Source organism: Ursus americanus, chromosome 25 (assembly GCF_024610735.1).
Source record: "Ursus americanus isolate L20-20 chromosome 25, mUrsAme1.1.p, whole genome shotgun sequence".
NCBI classification, from domain to species: domain Eukaryota; kingdom Metazoa; phylum Chordata; class Mammalia; order Carnivora; family Ursidae; genus Ursus; species Ursus americanus.
Window position 1 is genome coordinate 4,142,357 of NC_142151.1, and position 19,318 is coordinate 4,161,674.

General features: G+C 36.7%; 1 protein-coding gene across 14 annotated transcripts in view; it reads right to left on the bottom strand.

Annotated features, from left to right (window-relative positions):
* WNK1 (WNK lysine deficient protein kinase 1) overlaps positions 1 to 19,318 on the bottom strand; it is a 151,751-nt gene that overhangs the window by 22,789 nt on the left and 109,644 nt on the right. For 8 of the 14 annotated variants that reach the window (XM_087855523.1, XM_087855519.1, XM_087855525.1 and 5 more), the window contains 11 exons: positions 19,094 to 19,281; positions 10,976 to 11,059; positions 5,372 to 5,518; positions 3,699 to 4,157; positions 2,662 to 2,943; positions 1,884 to 1,972; positions 1,620 to 1,782; positions 1,154 to 1,270; positions 652 to 825; positions 390 to 447; positions 131 to 253 (listed from right to left, as the gene is read on the bottom strand). In XM_087855523.1, the coding sequence (XP_087711649.1) occupies positions 131 to 253; positions 390 to 447; positions 652 to 825; positions 1,154 to 1,270; positions 1,620 to 1,782; positions 1,884 to 1,972; positions 2,662 to 2,943; positions 3,699 to 4,157; positions 5,372 to 5,518; positions 10,976 to 11,059; positions 19,094 to 19,281 (1,884 nt within the window). Of the gene's footprint in view, positions 1 to 130; positions 254 to 389; positions 448 to 651; positions 826 to 1,153; positions 1,271 to 1,619; positions 1,783 to 1,883; positions 1,973 to 2,661; positions 2,944 to 3,698; positions 4,158 to 5,371; positions 5,519 to 10,975; positions 11,060 to 13,160; positions 14,391 to 19,093; positions 19,282 to 19,318 lie in introns of all 14 variants that reach the window. The other 6 variants (XM_045774635.2, XM_087855526.1, XM_087855527.1 and 3 more) reach the window with 4 other exon arrangements.

The window sequence follows — 19,318 nt, forward strand, 5'->3', positions numbered from 1 at the left end:
TACTGATTATAATCTCAACTTTCTACTCTTCTTTATGTCATTATTTGAACTACTGCTTAATAACCAACCTTCTAATATAGCAGAAATGCTGTAGGATTAATAGAGGTTTGTGGTAGAAGCAACTCCTTACCTGTATCTGATATTTCACTAGTGAAAACTTTTGATTCTCGTAATCGACTTTCTGGCACAGGACTCACTATAAACCGTCTTCCAGCAGAATGAACAACTTGAGTTAAAGAACTGGTAGGAACGCCTGGTTAAAAAGAAACAAAACCATGTAATTGCATTATTTATATATTGTCACCAACACGAAGCTTCAAGATTTCATTATTAGTATACAACTTCTTAGGTCAAAGGTAAAAGCAAACATGGAAAGAAAGGAAATTCACCTATTTGCTGTGGCATGGAAGATGCGGGAATTGGTTGTTTGAACTCTCCTTCCAATTTCTACAACAAACAAAAGTGATCAAATTCATTCTCAAACACAATCTTCAAGATTGGGCAAAGCAAATGGCCACATGCAGAAAGAACAGAAATGTTTGATAATCATAGTCATAGATGTAATGTGGTATCACTGAACATTGTGCATGGCAGATTTAACACCACAGCATTATTTTAAAAGCTTCTCTATGGGGATGGTAGTGAACTTACTCGAGAACCTGCAAAGCCATAGTCATCCTTTCCCTGCAGACTCTCCAATCCCTGTTCACCCTCTGGTTCCACACTGACATCCTCACTGAGCATTTCATCAGCTTTTTCAATAATTTCTCGTACTTGATCCACAAATGACTCTCTCTCCATTGCTAGAATAAAGTCATTGTTCACCTGCACAAGAAATGTGATGTTGGTCTGATTAGTAGAGTGTTACTCATGTTTTAAGTCACTCCAGTTGCCACTTGCTCGTGACTTCTGTCCTATCTGCATACCACCTGTATCATCATTTATTTGCTATGTAAATTAGCTCAATACCTAGAGTTACACATGTCCTAGACAAAAATATCTCTAAATCACATATTTGGTGTGCTAATTACATTCACGATGAAATAACTATGTAACTGTCAAAATAGATTACAAAATACCACATTATTTTCTTTGGGCAGTGGATACTGAAAAAGTACTAAAGCAAAATCTGGAGCTCCAAATGCAGACATACCATAATTGTTGCTATCTCCTCAGGATTGTCACCATCTAAATCGAATTTGAATGTAACCATTTTCCGATTATGAGTCTCTAACTGACATTCCACTACCCGGTCTCCTTTATTTGAAACCTAAAAAGAAAAAGAAAAGGTACTTAATATTGCAGAAGCCATATTTGATGCTGTTACTGAATTTGAGAAAGGAATGCAGATTATCACTTGAACTTAAGCCTGATGTCACCACTATTCCTTGAAGGCTTGTTGGTACTTTACCTCTTAAACTGGTAGCAAGAAAACATTAAGAAAATATCAGCCCTTGCACTACTTCCTCATCTTCCACTGAAGGGTCTGGAAGGAATGTGAAGTCTCTGTCTACACATTAAAACTCTTTTTCTAAAGGTAAATAATGCCTTTCTATAAAAATATGGAATTTAACAATATTATTGGGTGAAATTAAAACCCATAAATTAGTAATACTTACATTCAAAATTCTTAATTTTGGACGTGAAGTCTTTTCATGACGAGAGCGACTTCTCACAGATTTTCGATAATGCCGTTTTGTAGTTCTCCCTTCATGCCTTCCACTGGATGATGGGACATTCTCATTGCCATCACTCATTCCTGAAGCAACATCTGAATGTGCACTTTGAAAAAAAAAAAAGTTCAGTGTTTAAAGGTTTAATATTTTGAAGTTTTAGATCATCCTACCTACCAGCCAAGGAAGGAGAATTTTACTTTTACGTACCTATCTATAGAAGAGACCAAAGTGGTAGGCTGTGCCTGTGCCACTGGAACTGGCTCTGGAGGAGCAACTTGAGAGACTCCCTGAGTACTCTGTAAATAGAAATAATGCAAATCTTGGCAGTAATACATTTTATTTATTATTCATCATCTCCGATTAGCTCTTTTTTTCCCCTTATCCCCCCGTCTAAGTCCCAGAAGCACTAAATTTACTAGTAATTCTCAGTATTCAGCATCTAGAGACAGTGGTCTTACAATTCCAAAGGAAGTTTCTAAAGCTAAGTCTCTGGTATAGACTGCATGGTGCGACATCAGCCGACACAGCTGCTAGGTAGTGAGAAAGTACAACTTGCATGCAGCCAGCATCTTCCTAGAAGTGTGCAACAGGGCAGGCAGAGCAAAGTGCAAAGATGATTCAGATCTTTCTCCTAGTAGGGCAAAAATGATTACTGGGAGCACAGCAGGATAAGATAACTTTTATGACTGCCAATGGCAAGAATTTGTGAAAGGATAAGAATAATGGCTAAAGTACTAGCTAGAGAAGTGAAGTGCTAATAGGGTTAATCTTCTCCAAGGCACACTCACTTCCCAACAGAACAGCCAGTGGCAACAAGGCCCCCACATTGGCATTTCATTCTGCTGTAAGAAAAAGTCATTTAGAAGTTAGTTTGAAAATAGTCTCCAAATGAGTTCTATAATAGGGGAACCTACGTTTCTTCTTTGTCATTTTTATCCCATGTGTATATATGTTTTATATATAAACATGCAGTTATTCCATTTACCTCCAGAGCTGCTTGCTGGGAGGATGTAGTGGGGGCTTGTTGTGCTAAACTCACTGCTGGCTGGGATACTTGAACCTGTCCTCCTATACTGCCCACAGGAACCAAAAGGTTCGATTCCACAAAAGGCTGCACCATTGTAGGAAAGTAACCCGGTGTAGCCAGTGCTTCTGTCGGCATGGGAGGGGATAGGGCTGTAGAAGGGATGCAAATAGAAGCCACGCTGGAAGAGGGAGCAATATTTGAATCTCCTGGGTATTGTGGTGGCAGTCGAGGTGGAAAGCCCTGTGATAGAAACGAGGAAGGTGAGTTAGTGCAGGTTGGGTCATCAAATTAGCAAAACAGTAAGACATGCATAAAAAAACCCAACAAAAAAAACAAACAAAACACCAAAAAAACCAAACACCTCAACAAAAAAAGAGCACACAGCAAAGAACAGTAGTAGCCCAATCTCTTTCTAATAATTTATAGAAGATTTAAAGATGATCCTTGAAATGGTAGACTGGTTTCAATTTAGGGAACAGGACTCTACAACTATAAAATGCTGGGTTTTCTCCTCCTGGAGATTAAATAGGAGGAACAAACATAATTCCTTTCAGAAAAATATCAACTTTCTAGCTAATCTGAAGTGGGGGAATGCAAAAACTCTTCAAGGTATCAGTTATTCCAGTCGTATCATGACAGAATAACCTGAAGCTTTTTATTGGTACCATGCTGGCTACTCTATTTACCCTACCTATAAAACAAAGAGTACCCTGATATACTCTATTATTAGCCATATCTAGCATTCAGTCAGCTTACACCAAATAGAACCATTTTTCTCCTAAGAAGTGTCTGGAGAAAAATGGAAATGAATCATCAGACATCATTACCCTATCTTTTCTCTGAGTTTTACTACATTAGCTTCTTTAGTTGAGATCAGCTACACCTTGTTATTGTTAGTTATTCTGATATTCAACTATTAGGTTTTCAAGTTCTTGATGGTCTACTATTAGAACCAAACCCTCTGGTGCCCTCCTTTTTGCTAACCAACACAATACCTGGTACAGAACATCTCCAGAGGGAAGTGGAACCTCAGCAGCTTGTCCAAGGTTAGCTGGTATTCCCATGGACTGAACTGCTGGTTGCAGAAGTTGTGGGTGAACCTGACTTGGCAGCTGAGTCACAGGCTGCAGAAGGGTTGGAAGCTGACTAGGAACCACAGTTGGTCCCCCTGGGATCCCAGGTGCTGTAGCAGATGAAGCCAAGGTGAGCAGAGGCTGATTAACGCCAGCTGCCATAGTAATGGGAAGGGATGAGAAACCTGTCTGAGCCGCAGACACATGAGGAGTTGATATGGGAATCTGAGAGACAGGGTACTGAGGGAGTAAGGAAGTAGAGAGTGGCTGTCCCATAGGGAGGAAATGAGCACCAGAGTGGACTGGAACAACTGAGGGTTGTGTCGCAACTGGGATCTGAGGTTCGCCTTGGATAGTTGGTACTGGCTGGGAAACTGGAAGCTGGGAAGGTAAAGAAAAACAAAACAGACAGACTTTTTAAAAAAAAAAAAAAAAAAAAAAAAAGCAAGGCTGCCAAAAGCAAGATTTATGTATTAGCCAAAAAGAAGGAAAAAACCCCCCAAACCCCTGCATACATTAGTGTAAGTTAATGTGCCACACGAGAATAGGGAAAGAACAGGAAACAAAGAGGCTGATAGACTGGCTGTTTCAAATCTTCTGCTGTAGAAAATTTTCCTCATGCTTCATCATTTAACAATAAAAAGAGGACCCTTCCACAGGCAAAGTTTTTTTTGTTTTGTTTTTTACAGCTTTATTTAGATATATTTCACATAACCTAAGCCTTTGGCATGTTTGTTGTCAATAAATCTATGACTGCTGTTACAGTAGTTACTGGAATTCAAATGAACTCCTTCTCCCTGGAATTAGATTCCAATCCGTGTTGCTTCTACAGTTTTGAAGTCTAACACTGGCCTATGAAAGTAGGTATATAAGTACCGTATTTCACTGATTCTGGGATGCAATCACCCCTCTCTAACGCCTGGTCATTTTAACATTTGTGAAACTCAATATATCTTAAAATTAATGGTGTGTCAGTACCTGGCTACATAAAATAATGGTGCGTTTTACAGTTACAGTATCTCAGATGCGATGAAATACGACAGAAACAATACACTGCCAAAATACACGGATAAGTCCCAATGTTAAAAAAAAAAAAAAAAGGTCATTCAATAGAATATACCTTCCAAAGGGCCCTTTCCAAGTGATTAGAAGGACAACTTAGAGCAAACACCATTCCATATAAGGGGTTTTTATGACTTACTGTCAGTAGGCAATGGAGGAGGAAACAATGCATAAATCTACATGAAAAATACAGTACAGTTGTAAACCTAGAATGTTAGATATAGCTGATGTAATTCTAGAAAATATCCAGGTTCAGTTACCAAAGCACTGTTATTTAACCCACCAGTTCAAACACCTGTCAAACGGACTTTAGACTAATAACCCTAAAAGTTAAACATTTTTGGATTGTGAATGCTGTTTGTACCTATTTATATTAACCAATGGACATGCACAAAAGGAACAACTGTCAGTTCATTTCTTTGGTGAAAATAACCAACTTCAGTACTTCACCATCAGAGAGGATAGAAACCTAACCATGAGAAAAGTTATATGGAGATTCTTTTTTAGCTTCTATTTAGAAATTAAGAGTTTACCTGTTTTCCAGCTGTTACTTGAGGCAAGACCTGTGGAGCTTGAGACTGACTGACTGGTTGTGTAGTAGGGGCCTCACTGGAGGCCGATGTCTGTGGAAGTGAATACTGCACTGTCTGTTGAGGAGGGGCTGTCTGCTGTACTCCCTGCTGTTGAAAATAAAATAGAATTATTCAGTTTTATTTCAAGTCATTAACAGCATGGGTCTAAGGAAATACATTTGCCTAAGGTCTTCTGTATCTGTAAATGACAATATTAGTAATTAAGACATGCATAAACCCAAATTCATCAATTCCCCTTTACATTTATTTCTCTTTTTCCTCTGGTAGTCTTTGAATGTTTCAAAATTTGAGCCACCACTGGTTCTTCACCTATCACCCCTCTTGCCCTAATAGTAGGTCATTTACAAAGACCTTTAGATAACATATCCAAATAGATCCACTCTCCTCCAACCCTCGCTCCCCATTTTTTCACTGGCACCGATATCCTAATAATGAACATTTTGGTTGATCTTTTTTTTCTTGCTACTTAAAATAATGCTACAACCAGCAGCCTTTTACAACTGGTCTATACAACTAACTGGCTACTGCTGATAAAAAGACAAGCTATTTGTTTATATGTGTGGGTATATATATAAACACAAATTTAACTGACATATAATGATTCAATATGTGCATATACTGTGAAATGATCACCAAAATAAACCTAGTTAACATCCATCACCACACAGTTACAATTTTTTTCTTGCAATGAGAACGTTTAAAATCTACTCTTAGTAACTTTCAAATATACACTACTAAAGCAACTGTAGTCACTACTGCTGTACATCACAACCCCCGGGGTTAGTTATTTGTTTTATATATATTATGAATCTGGCCACCTTCATGAACATCCTAGATTTTGTTAGATGATAATCTGCAAATAATATTTTTGCTCTCCTGATATTTACTTTGTTCTTATTTTATCAATTAAAATCACCCCCCCAAAATGCTGAAACATGATGGTGACAGTAGTCATGTTTGTTTTATTCTTAATTGTTTCTACAACGTATTCTTATTTTAACTTCAATCAGGAGCAAATGGCTACTGAATTATGTAACACTGATTTTCAGCAACTAAGATATATCATGTATATCCAAATATAAGGCAACTCTGAAAACAAAATAATTTTCCGTATTTCCACTGAGAAAGAAACTAGAAAATCTTTTTGGTTAACCTGAATATATTTTAACTTTAAGGAATTTACACCACAACACTACCATTATGTAACTCGTTCATTTACACACCTAAATAAGATGACATATTACATAAATATATTATCTTAGAAATATTGCTCCATCTCTCTCATTCAAATTCTTCCCACATAATAAACCAGTCTCTTTATGTTCATGGAGCTATACGACGAAGCCTCTAGTTTTCTGGAGCATAGCATAATACTTTCCCTGTAGGTGACAAGCATCATGAACAATATAAGGACAGCTGTTGGGGTGCCTGGGTGGCTCAGTTAGTTGAGTGACCGACTCTTGATTTCAGCTCAGGTCATAATCTCAGGGTCATGGGATTGAGCCCCACAGCAGGCTCTGCACTCAGTGGGGAGTCTACTTGAGATTCTCTCTCTCCCTCTCCCTCTGACCCTCCCCGCCCGTGCTCTAAAATAAATAAATCTTAAAAAAACATATTAGGACAGTTGGATTTTTTTTGCTTTTGTCTTACAGGTTTATATTCATGTAATCTTTGTATTAACTCCTTAAAATGATCTTTAAACAAGTTGTTTACAATGACATACAGAACCTGGATTAGTCAAGTTGTTCTTTTAAGAATAAGGACCAAATCTATGTTTAACTTCTTGGCTTTTATTGTAAAACCAATTCTGTCAGATACTGTCTATAAACATTTCCAATTATATATACTATTTTAAGGTCCTTACAGGCACATGTGTTTTCACATTTTATTTTATTTCATTAACTTTTTTTTTTTTGGTTATTGTTCAGAATAAAGGACAGTGAAAGCCTGTAATATGGAAGTATGATAAAGGTTTAAATATATGTTGATTCCATTCCTTAGAGGGGAAAATTTGAGGAAAAAATTCCCACCTTATATATATATATATGGGCATATGATTACCTCTCTCACCATGCTTACAGCAAGATTTGGACTCAATCAGCTCTTCTATGAACCTATACATTCACTTATTTATGTTCTAGCTTAACTGAACTAAAGGTTTGTTTCTGTCTCAAGTTCTTCTACCTTCACGCTTCTTACCTTGCTTACACTGTCTCCCCCCTCCCTTTCCTTTTGGTCTAGAATATTCTTTATTGTTACATCTGAGTGTAACTTATAATCAGAGTCCAGTTTAAATGTTCTCTCTTTCTTAAGCCTTCCTGATATCCCCCCTCCCTGCTTGAAAGTGATGTAATTTCTCTCCTTTTATGGCATAACTGGGATGTAGTTAACTGGTGAGTTGTGGAGTCAGGCAACTTGGATTTAAATTGTTTCTACCTCTTATAAGCTGTGTAAGCTTGGATAAATTACTCATCTTTTCCAGATCTTATCTCAGCCTTCCCATCTGTACAATGAAAATAATAACAGTGTACTTACAGGGTTCATATAAGAATTAAATAAAAATATAGGCAAAGTGCCTTATCTTATCTACTATGCTTATTTGTTTTGTAGGAGTTAACAGATATGTTTACTAGATTATTTAGGCTCCTTTGAAAGTAGTCACATCTGATCCCTCCATCTTGACAGACCCTCAGTGCCTATTTAGCACATGGTCCTTGGGAGCATGAACTCAATTAGGAAAAAATTTGTTTAATTAGTAGTGTGTGTATGTGTGTAAATTGTCAAGAAAGAACAGTTTTATAGACATATACCATCACTCTGTGCTTAAAGTAAGAGTGAGAGGCATGTATGCCAATTTTACTTTAGAGTATTTAGGGAGAAGTGGCACCTCTGGGTAGGCCAGCAGAATACACTGGTCTCTGACAATCCCACTGGCTAATGTTCAGCACTTCAGCTGAACAGGTATTGCTGCACACAGCAACCTGGAATCATGTTTTTATTAACCTGCCTCATGAAACCAGTTCAAATAACCTATGTGGACTATGTACTATAGGTGCTTGATGAAAAAAAAATGTTCATGAGCCTCAGTTGAACAGAAAGTTAAATACCTGAAGACTCTACATGGTTCTTTGGAAGAAATTATTAAGTAAGCGGGGTTATGGCCTATATGGCATATGGCAAAGAAATACTAAGTTTTCTAGTAGGAGGAAGCTATTTTTGGTACCTCATTAAGATACAGTATGGCACTGGAAAAGACTCTTGATAAAAACATGAGAAAAGCAATCCCTTATTGGTTACATTCCAGAAACCCATGAAATAAAGTAAATTTTAGCTGAAGTACATTTCTTTCCTCACTCTAATAAAACTAGAGATACGGTTTTGTAAGATGGGGTTGGAAACTGATAGTATGTAAAGTGAAACTCACCTCTAAAAATAAATGCCTGGGGCACCTGGGTGGCCCAGTTGGTTAAGTGTCTGCCTTCGGCTCAGGTCCTGGGATTGAGCCCCAAGTTGGGCTCTCTACTCAGCGGGGAACCTGCTTCTCCCTCTCCCTCTGCCTGTCCCTCTGCCTGCTTGTGCTCTCTCTCTAATAAATAAATAAATCTTAAAAAAACCCAAAAAACTCCACCCATATAGTACAAAGGGTTTACAACGTTTTAAAAAAAATACATGATACCCTAGTAGCTGAAACAAACAAATGGAGCTTCTTGAGCACCTTTGCAGAATCATAAGTCCTTGTAGAACTTTAATATAGAAAAAACCCTCACTATTCTAGAAATGTTGAATTCTGACTTGTAGTTTTTAGTTCTATCCACTTAGTGGCTATGCAATCCTGAAAAAGTGAAGTATTCTAGACTCCATAAACTTATGTAAACTGAGGGCTCAGTTTAATGGTTCTACTCAACGTAAATACCATCCTCTATTTAAAATAATTCACAAAATACTACTATCTTAAAAAAGCATCACTGACACATAAATTTTGTATTATAGCAATAGCCATATTTACATTTTTTTCCCAGAAGAGTCAACTACCTACCTAATTCTTTTAACCTGACATTTATGGAATTGCCCTCCTTCACCTCCACATACTTTTCTTACCAATGAACTAATATCTTCATTTGCTAATATCTTCATATATGCTCACATATAAGATATATAAGAAATTCCTTTGGAAAAGGAAAAACAGAGCACACACTTAAATTTGCTCCGTTTATTAGTGTTGGCCTGAGTCCAAAGATAAACAAAAGAGTGGTATCAATGACAGTGCTTCTGTCCTAAAACATCTTTATGTAACTTTTAGTTTGTATTCTTTTTTTTAAGTTGGCTTCATGTCTACCACGGAGTCCAATGCAGGGCTTGAACTCACAACCCTGGAGATCAAGACCTGAGCTGAGATCAAGAGTCAGACGCTTAACTGACTGAGCCATCCAGAAGCCTCTTAGTTTGTACTCTTATTAGGGATTATTAATACAATTAAAATAGAATTTGTTAAGGTTGGCAAAAATATGACTACTCAAATTTAACTATAATTATATACAGATTCTGCTACTTATCTGAAAGAAAGAGCAAGAGCAAGACAAAGCAAATTCTGTAAGACAGGGCCATTGGTCACCAAATAAATATACACATAACCAAACTCATCTTGTACAAGGAACATCAAATCTTAAACTGGTATCAAATGACTTCATGATCACATGCTGGACCAGAAGACTATTTTGTAATAAGAATTCGAAGCTTTGTTTAAAAAATTAATAGAAAGAGAAACCAATTTATGATCTGGTGGTTGCAAAACACACTTTGTAGGGAACTATCAATGAAATAGTTCATCAGGAAGTTTTTATGACACATGTAGTGACTATAAATTTTATTTGAAACAGTTAAAAAATATTTAATAGTGCCAAAAAGCATTATTCCCATGCAAATGATTACTAATAACTAATATCAGTAATTAACTACATGTTTAATTTCAGAATGAGTAGTTTTGCTGTTGAATACAACAGCACTGTACTAATTTTTTGAGCTCCTTGAACCCTGGGGAATTATATTCCCCAAATCAAAAGTTTAAAAAATGTTTAAAAAGTTACTGAAGAAGCTATTCCATTTCTCTTATCATAAAATCTGATACCCCATTCCACAGATTAGAAATAATTAAATAGGAGTTTAGCATTATTAGAGTCAAATACAATGAAAGCAATGGCAAAATGCTCCTTTTATGATTCACAAATATAAGAACGAAATTGATATTCTTTGTATTGTTAAATTATGTGTAGAATCATCTACTTCAGAAGGCAGATGAATGATGGATCAGTTAACAATGATTCTTTTGAATCTCAATGCTATGTCTAATTTAGTAGATAGTTTAAAAACACATTAAACAAAAGATTTTCTAAAATGTTACTGAACACAAGAAATGTATGCCCCTTGATTTTTCTTTAAAAAACATAGCAAGCCTTTATTTACATCAGGAATCTAATTCATGAAAAGATGTTAAATAGTGTTTTGGCTACTGTTAATCCATAAAATGTAGCAATCAGTTGTTCTCACCTGCTGAGGATGTTGTATGGGTAGGGAAGATGGAACTCCTGTTAAGCTACTTGAGGATGGTTGACCCTGGCTTTGCCCCTGTGCCTAAAGGAAAGAAGTGAATACAACAAATTAGCGAAGCCCTAAAGAAGTATATAGAGAGGTCAGGCTTTTGCAATAAATATTTAAACTCCTGAGAGTTTGCTTGAGCAAAACAAAACATTAGCTTGATTAAGTATGTATGGGAGAGACCGTTGGGGCATCTTTTGTAAGAAAAGGTTAGAGAAGGATTATATCACAGAGCATATCCTGATCCCACGCAGAAACCACTGATGGTTAAAACTTAACCTACTACTGCTGTGCTCCGGCTATAATTTTAGCTGGCCAAAACACTAAAATTCATAATAAAATTCTTACTGAAAATACAGTAATCAGGAAAATAGTAGCATGACTACCGATGTGAAAAAACTCCATATCTGAATAATTAAAGACAAAAAGGTATTTGATAGTGCTAATTTGGTTCCTTTTGCTACTTCTTGTAGTGCCATGGTGACTTTTACCAAAAATGTAAAACCTGTTATCATCACTAATCTAGAGTAACAGTTGTCAAAACTACAAGTGATTTTGCCCTCCCAGGGATCATTTGGTTATCACAACTGAGGGAGGTGACTGCTACAGCCATCTAGTGATTAGAAGCCAAGGATGCTGCTAAACACCCTACAACGCACAGAACCATGACCCACAACAAAGAATTATCCAACCTACAACATCAGTAGTGAATCTGAGAAACCCTGACCTAGAAGTCGTCTAAGTCAAGATAAGTGAGAAAGTGAGAAATGAACACAGGATTTTATACAATAAGTTAAGAAATGAAAAGGCCCACCTTTGGTGTTCCATTTCAGTTTAGAGGGGTTTCTCTGAAGCTTACTTGGATTTGAGATCCCATTCTACTGCATCGTACCCACTACCAAGTACGCATTCTTCCTGCAGGAGGTCTGTAAATTAGCCACCTGACATTTTACTTTGGAATGTTTAAAGAAGAATGGCTGGCAGTACATTAGGGTTTATAGTACAGGCTAACAGCTAGTGCATTAATGTGAGTACACTCCATGCCCATGCACCATAATTTTCAAGTTTCTGGGATCTTTTTTTCTTCTTAGAACTATTCTACATAACTGATGCTTTATGTACACTTTTGGGGTTGTTTATGCCTCTTATGAGGGAAGAACATGGGAAGAAAGTTATCAAGAATACAATACTTTGTAAGAGTGGAAAATTCAGAAGATCCAAATGATGCCTTGAATACATACTTGGAAAGTCTCCTATATAGATTTTATAAGACTAATACAGTTGATAAAATATATGGAATATACGAAATAGTTAATACTGACTCCACTTGTTGAATTCTATTATGTCCATTACTTTGTCTTTATTCGCAACAGAGTACATACGCCCATATATATAAGTAACAAAATTTAATCTGTTGAGGAAAGAACCAAGGACTGAGATATCTTTTTCTTGAAACAAAAACAAAAACTCACCACCCACACTAGATTATAACTTTGTTGCTAAAAATTAGAATCAGTCAATTTTATGGATTAACATTTTATTTGGACGTATAATATACAGTGACTTGTTCAAATGATGCCATTTTAAAAGGCGTTTTCATTTGTTCCTAAATTCTTGAGATGTTTCCTTTCTCTGTCTTTTAAGATTCTTCCACACTAATGGAAATTTTGTGTATTCTTAATACTCTTAAAAAAATTTCCCTATTTTCTATTCTTTCCGTTTTACAGAAAAAAAAAAAGGTCATCCTTTCTATTTTTTTAAAAAACTCGTAATGTTTGTTTCTAGGGAGAAAGAAATACTTCACATTAGCATTTATAAATAATCAATGTAAATTACAGCCATTTACATTTTCACTACAAGTTGAAATTATTTTATGTACAGATAGAACTGATTTTGACAAGTGACTAAAATTCTAGTTTTTTTGTTCTCTTTTTCAAGGGTTTGTACGTATTATAGGTAAATGAGGCAGCTTCTCTCTCATATTTTGTTCTTATATACAAGTAGTTTATAATCCCCCCCCCAAAAGGAGAAACTCAAAATTAAAAATAATCCTTATAAATGGAAAGGAGGGATAGAAAACGTAAATGTTGATGCACAGTAGGGTAGTTTAAAAGAATTGTGGAAGTTTTCCTATAACCTGTGGATGGAGTGCAGATCCTCCTGAAGAAAATGAGGCAGATAAAACCTGCTGAGATGTGGTTCCTTGGGGGAAACAGAAGAAAAGTGGGGATTCTTGGAACACTGTCTGAGGCAGACGGATAAAGGGTAACGAGACGTCAGAGCCAAAAGGTGCAGCTGCTCCCCCTGTAGGGGGAGGTGATTGAAAATCACTGGGATCTGAAGAAGTAATTTGTGAGGAATCACTGGAATATTCTGGGCTTCCTATTGGCCAGTTCTGTCCGATAGGCTCTACCACAGAAACGGTCAATTCTGGGGCATGGTAATTACGCTGTTCTTCAGTCACAGGCTGTAGGCGGCCATGTAATCCAACTGATTGAGGAGGTGGTTCTTCCTGATTCAAGTCCAATGCAACCTGTCGATTTCGGTAAACACGCTGAGGTAAAACTCCTCCTCCTTCTCCTGAAGAGGAGCTTGGAGTGTGAACATGAAACTCAAATACACAATTGCTTCTGCTCTCATTGTTAGGAGTTAACACAGCGGGCGCAGAATGAGGAACAAAGACAGGGTGAAATTTCAAACGTGTAGCATCTGTACTGATAGGTGCAGAAATACTAGAGAGGGGAGATCCTGGACTCAATCCAGAATCTAATCTTAAATTCTGAAGGTGTCCTACCAGGAAAGCCTGTCCAGATGGAAATTCAAAGACAGAACTTGAGGCAGGGCCCCCTTGTACTGGCTTCTGTTCAGGTATCTGTTTCATTGGACTTGACAGTACTGGTGAGTTGTATGGAATTCCCTCATACTGTTCTGTCACCTGGGCCTGGTAAGCTAGATACACTGCTTCCTGAGGAATAAAATAGTGAGCTTCTTCTGGAAGTACTAGTCCAGTTCTATAGTCACCGTGAACTTGAGTTGGTTCAAACATAGGATGGACCTGTATCTCACATGGCTCTCCAGTTATTCTACTGGCTGTAGTGCCCAACATAACTACGGCCTCTGGTGTCCAGTTAGTTGGGCTGCCACCACGTGGAAGAAGATTTTGGCCAACAGTCCTCAGCAGGGGTTGGAAGTGGTGAGTTTGGGCTTCCAAGAAGGAGGTGCTCTTACGCCGCTGGGAAATGGCCACCTTCGGTGGACAGGTGGGAGGTGGTGAAAAAGAAACTGGACGTTCATGAATAGTTGGGAAAAATATCTGTGATTCTGGGTATGTTGGGGTCCCCCCACACGGATGCGCCATGGACTGAGGCTGTATCAACATGAATAAGACAAGTAATTCATACATTCATATGTGAAATCACAGTAGACATGCAAAACTGGATAGCTTTGTGTAACCCTATGAAATGGTTACACCAGATTTATAATTAATAAAGAAATAACAATGCTTTTGGAAATTATGTGCATAGTAAAAATCCATTAAATACATCCAGGGTCAATAAAGTTATTCTGTGGGACTCTTTGCGTTAGATAAGAGCTGCTTTTCCACAATATCCTCTCTCAAAGGAAATGGAAGAACTTTCTAAGTGTTTATTCTGTTTTTACCCCCAATAAATGTGCTCACTCTTAAGACTTAATATAAATTACATCAGTGGAAAAGAGTTAAAATAATAAGAGTTAAGGGAAGACAATATGACAATATAAGCCCAACATTTTAAAAATGTAAGATACTTTAATTCAAACTGCAATACAAAGTTTTCCTATATTCTATCTTCTTATTATCCTGTGCTGTGTTAGAGGCTCCAGTGTTATTTTCTTATCAACTAATAGTATGCCTTCTAACCAGAAATCAAAAGAGGTATTTTTGGTGGACAACAAAAAAACACTACTGACTACTGACAGTAATGTCCTTTTCCTGTCTATGCCAAACTAGATGCAGTCAATTTTACTACACGAAACATGTTACAGATGCCAAATCACTGAATGTCCACTTTTCTGATCCTAGTTAAGGGCTGAATAATTCGGTGTTAAAATCAAGTGAAAGGGATAATATAAAAAACACTGACTTAACATCACTTTTTATTTACAGAGGCAGTTCTAGACATCAGACTCTAAATTTAGAATCCTACACCTTGCCAAATGCAAACAATGTACACCATAATAATTCACTTTCATGGACTCTTTTTAACAAGAGTAGATATTGGTTTCATTCTTTTAGTAGGGATGGTCCCTATCAAATTAGTAAAAAAGCTTAACTGTTACTTCTTCACAACAGCTGAAAGAGGGCCTCTATTTCAAACCAGAATGTCCCATTTTACTGTTTATTCAAGGAGAATCCCAAAGCCATAAAATACTATATAGTTAATCATTCTCCTAAGTAAAAATCTGAAGATTTTGGTATTGCTAAATCAGAATATTAACTATATTCGCTAACTGGAAAAGCAGCAGCAAGGTCCCACAGTGTGTAACAAAACTTTAAAAGACAGATCTTTTATAGATATAAATGGGGCCAAAGAAAATCTTATGTACTACATGTGTATCTAATGTATTCATTAGGGTCAAGATCCCACCTTATTCAATCTAAGAGAAAAATTTCCACAAGGGAACACGTGGCCTTTTAGTTTGCCAACGCATCATTTTAAATAGCCAACAAATAAAAAACCAACTTTCACTCTTTAATTACTCTTCACTATGGGGAAAAAATGGACTCATCCAGCTTCATGAATTTCTCTTTAGAATAAAGTGAAGAGAAAACATATTTGGGTTAATTTCTGATAAAGAGAAAATTTGCTTTTGATTAAGCTAATGAATTTAAAATGAATACGTATTCTTTACGTATTCATGCAAGGATCTGTACAGGTCAGTTGGGGATAGGAGACTATAATAAAAGCTAAATTTTATTGTGTACATATTCATATGTGCCCAGGGCATTATTAGCATTCTCTCTCATTACCTCCTTGCTTTTTCTTTATCCCCCTTAAAGCCTTGTAACAAAAAAGTTTCCTATACCAAGAACAGGTATCCTAAAAGCATAACGTATTACTAAGTGTAGTTCTTTTGTTTATTTAATTTTTATTACAATTCTTGATGCCTGGATGTATTCATTGGCAATAAATTTTCATTTGTCAGGAAGTTTATGGTTACATACAGTACTGACAAAGAGGGAAGGCAGGCTGGAGCGTCGGTGCTTGCGCTGAGAGGCAGAGTGCATAGGCAGGACACTCTCCAATGCTTTAGAAAGCTTTTCGGCAAAAGTTTCCTCAGGGGCAATCCGAAGGAGGGAAGGACAAAGAGGTGCAGACAGCACTGGTGGTGGGGTGGAAGGAGCACTGGGAGAGATGCGGGACAGAGAGGGAACAGCAGAAAGATGGGGAACACAAACCGACATGCTACGGCCACGACGAGGCTAAACAGAAAACAAACACACACATGAAAAACACAGTATTCTGAAAACAAAATAACCAAATGTACAATGAAAATAGGGCAGAGCTGACATAAAGAAGTGTTCCATCCTCCCCCAATCCCACAAATCCAATTTTTCTGAGGAGAGGTATAATTCCACAAAGCACAACTGGCAGATCACAACTATTCTCTCTATAACCTGTTACTGTTGGTCAAGTACAGGTTATCAACAACCATGATAATGATCAATTCTCTTTCTAAATATTCTGAAATAACATCAATTGTTATGAATGTATGAATAAGAATGGCCGACTGACTGAGGTAGTAAAACAGGGAAAACAATGAACATTGGCTTGCAGTTTTCTGTAAACTTATTAAAATTAAACAAGAATGAACCCTATTAGTTTAATGTACATTATAAGGTGTAGACTTTAAGACTGGATAACTTTGCAGGAACTCTGGAAACCTCAGAAAAGGTTTTTCAATTCTATTTTAGAAGGCATCAGACTAAAAAAAGTTGTTGGCTCAGAGTATTTTATTTATTCCACTTCCTATCTTTATCTGTAAAGGGTAGAAAGTCATTTTCTGGTAGGAAAAGCATTAGCTTTCTAGAAGTAATTCGCGATAGATAAAGACACATTTTGTAGTCTTACTAGTCAATGGAAAAATATTTTAAATGTGAATCTCTAAAGAGTAATTTTAACAATTTTCCGGCATATCAGAGATTCAACTTAGGTTTATAAAGTCTGAGGCGCCTTAACATAAAAATTTTAATATAGCTACAAAGCAGTATACCTAATACTGTAAGGTTGTCCTGAGCAAACTCTTATTTTCCTTTAGGTATTGTGAACTGTGTCACTAATTATATTTTCTTTTCCAAAACTGGCTGCATAGAATGCACTGAGCCAAATTTGTGGCCTACCAGTAGCAAGTATGAAAGTATCATCATACTTATTATACTTAGTTCATTCCTGGTTCTATTTTTCTCCACCCTTGTTTCTTTTTTACTCTAATTTTTTTAAAACTCCACATTGATATATTATTGTAAGTCACAATAAGTTCTTTCTGGAATAAGAAAGAAACGGAATTATAAGATTTAAAAAATCTTCAATATTTGATAACTTTTCATATGCTACCTCCACAGAATATTGTCATTAAAAGGCAAGGCCGTCATTAACAGTCTTTTAAAGCATCAATAAATACAGCTCTGTTTGTGGCTCAAATATTTAATATCTTCATAAATGATCATTCTGTTTCCTTTTCTAAAACAGACACACCTAATGTTCATTACCCTGTGATGAGGGAAGCCAAGAATTCGAACAATAGTAGAAATGGACATGAAATGCTGACAAACAATGTCAGAACAAAGAAATACATCTACACAGTCTTTATAAGTTCTTCTACCCTACCTAATTATTTTAAAGGTCAGAAAAGTAGATTAAACAATGTATTAGTAGTTTGTGTTACTGTGGCCATTCATCTTGAGACCTAGCCAATGCAGGACTGATGAATGGACTCTGAAATATACAAACATCTTTTATTTCAAGCTGTAGGATAAAAGAACAGAGCAAGCAGAAGTATTTTCTTAAGCGAGAAAGACTTTCATTTGATGCAGAGCAGAAGTTCCATAACATTCAGATTTAAAAGCTTTCTGAGAAAGAGAAAAAAATCTGCCTAAAGATCTCACTAAACAAGTGCTATACAGTGACCAGTTGTTCTCCAGTTCTTTCCTGAGGCAGATGATGTACTTTATTTACTTCTGAAGACTTCACGGAGGGTCAAAAAAAAGAAATGGGCTATTACCAGATGATCTATTTTAACATTTTCTATATGAGAAGCAAGAGTGGCTGATGTAAAACATGCGGCTCTGTGTGTGTGTGTGTGTGTGTGTGTGTGTGTGTGTGTATAGTGTGTGTATAAATGGCATAAAATATTTCAAGAAATAATCTCCATAAGTTGATTCTGAAAATAAATTTGTAGTAAAACAATACCAAATAAAGAGACAAAGCAAATGAACGTATACTGGGGAAGGAATTTGTGTCCAACACAGACTTTAAGGCAGGAACACGCATAGCAACTGATGGTTAACTAAACACAAGCGCTAAATTAAATGGTCATAGAAATAAAGGATTCCTTCACTCTGAAGTACTCACATGCAGCATTCTACAATGGTTTGAACGTCTTACCTGTGTTTTATACAGTAAGAAATCTTACAAAAATGCTCTGTAATTCTTTTAGTAAGTAAGCTTTTGAAAACTTCCTTGTGCCCACCCCCAAATCATCTCTATGTGCAACTTATGCTTCTTTGAATAGTTTCAACTCTAAAGTGCTAAAGAGAGCATTATCTTAATCAAATCCAGATTAGTCTAACTCTCGTACATAGTTTCCTCACATACGAATTTCAGCTAATTCTCACACATTAATGTTTTATGTCCTAGCCTGCCAGAACCACTCTAATTGTACTCTATAATAAACCTATTTCCTTCAGAAATATACCATTTACACTTTCTATTTCAGACCCACGCTATTACTTGGATAGCAGAAAGAATGTGAATTTAACATATATCTATTGGCTCTCATGATAGGCTTACACTCTCTTTTGTAGTTACTTACCACACTTGAGGGTGGATAGACCCCATGGGGCTGAGATTGTGCTTGGACAACAGAAGCTGTATGCCCTGGGAGTGTGCCAGTAGAATGTGCCTGTTCATGCTGGGACCCATATGAAACTGTCTGTTGGCTGCTCACTCGAGATTCTGTGAAGACAGAAGATCCTTGACCACTGTCAACCGTCCCATCAGCTGAAGGAGAAATAAATTGTCAAAAAACAGAGACAGA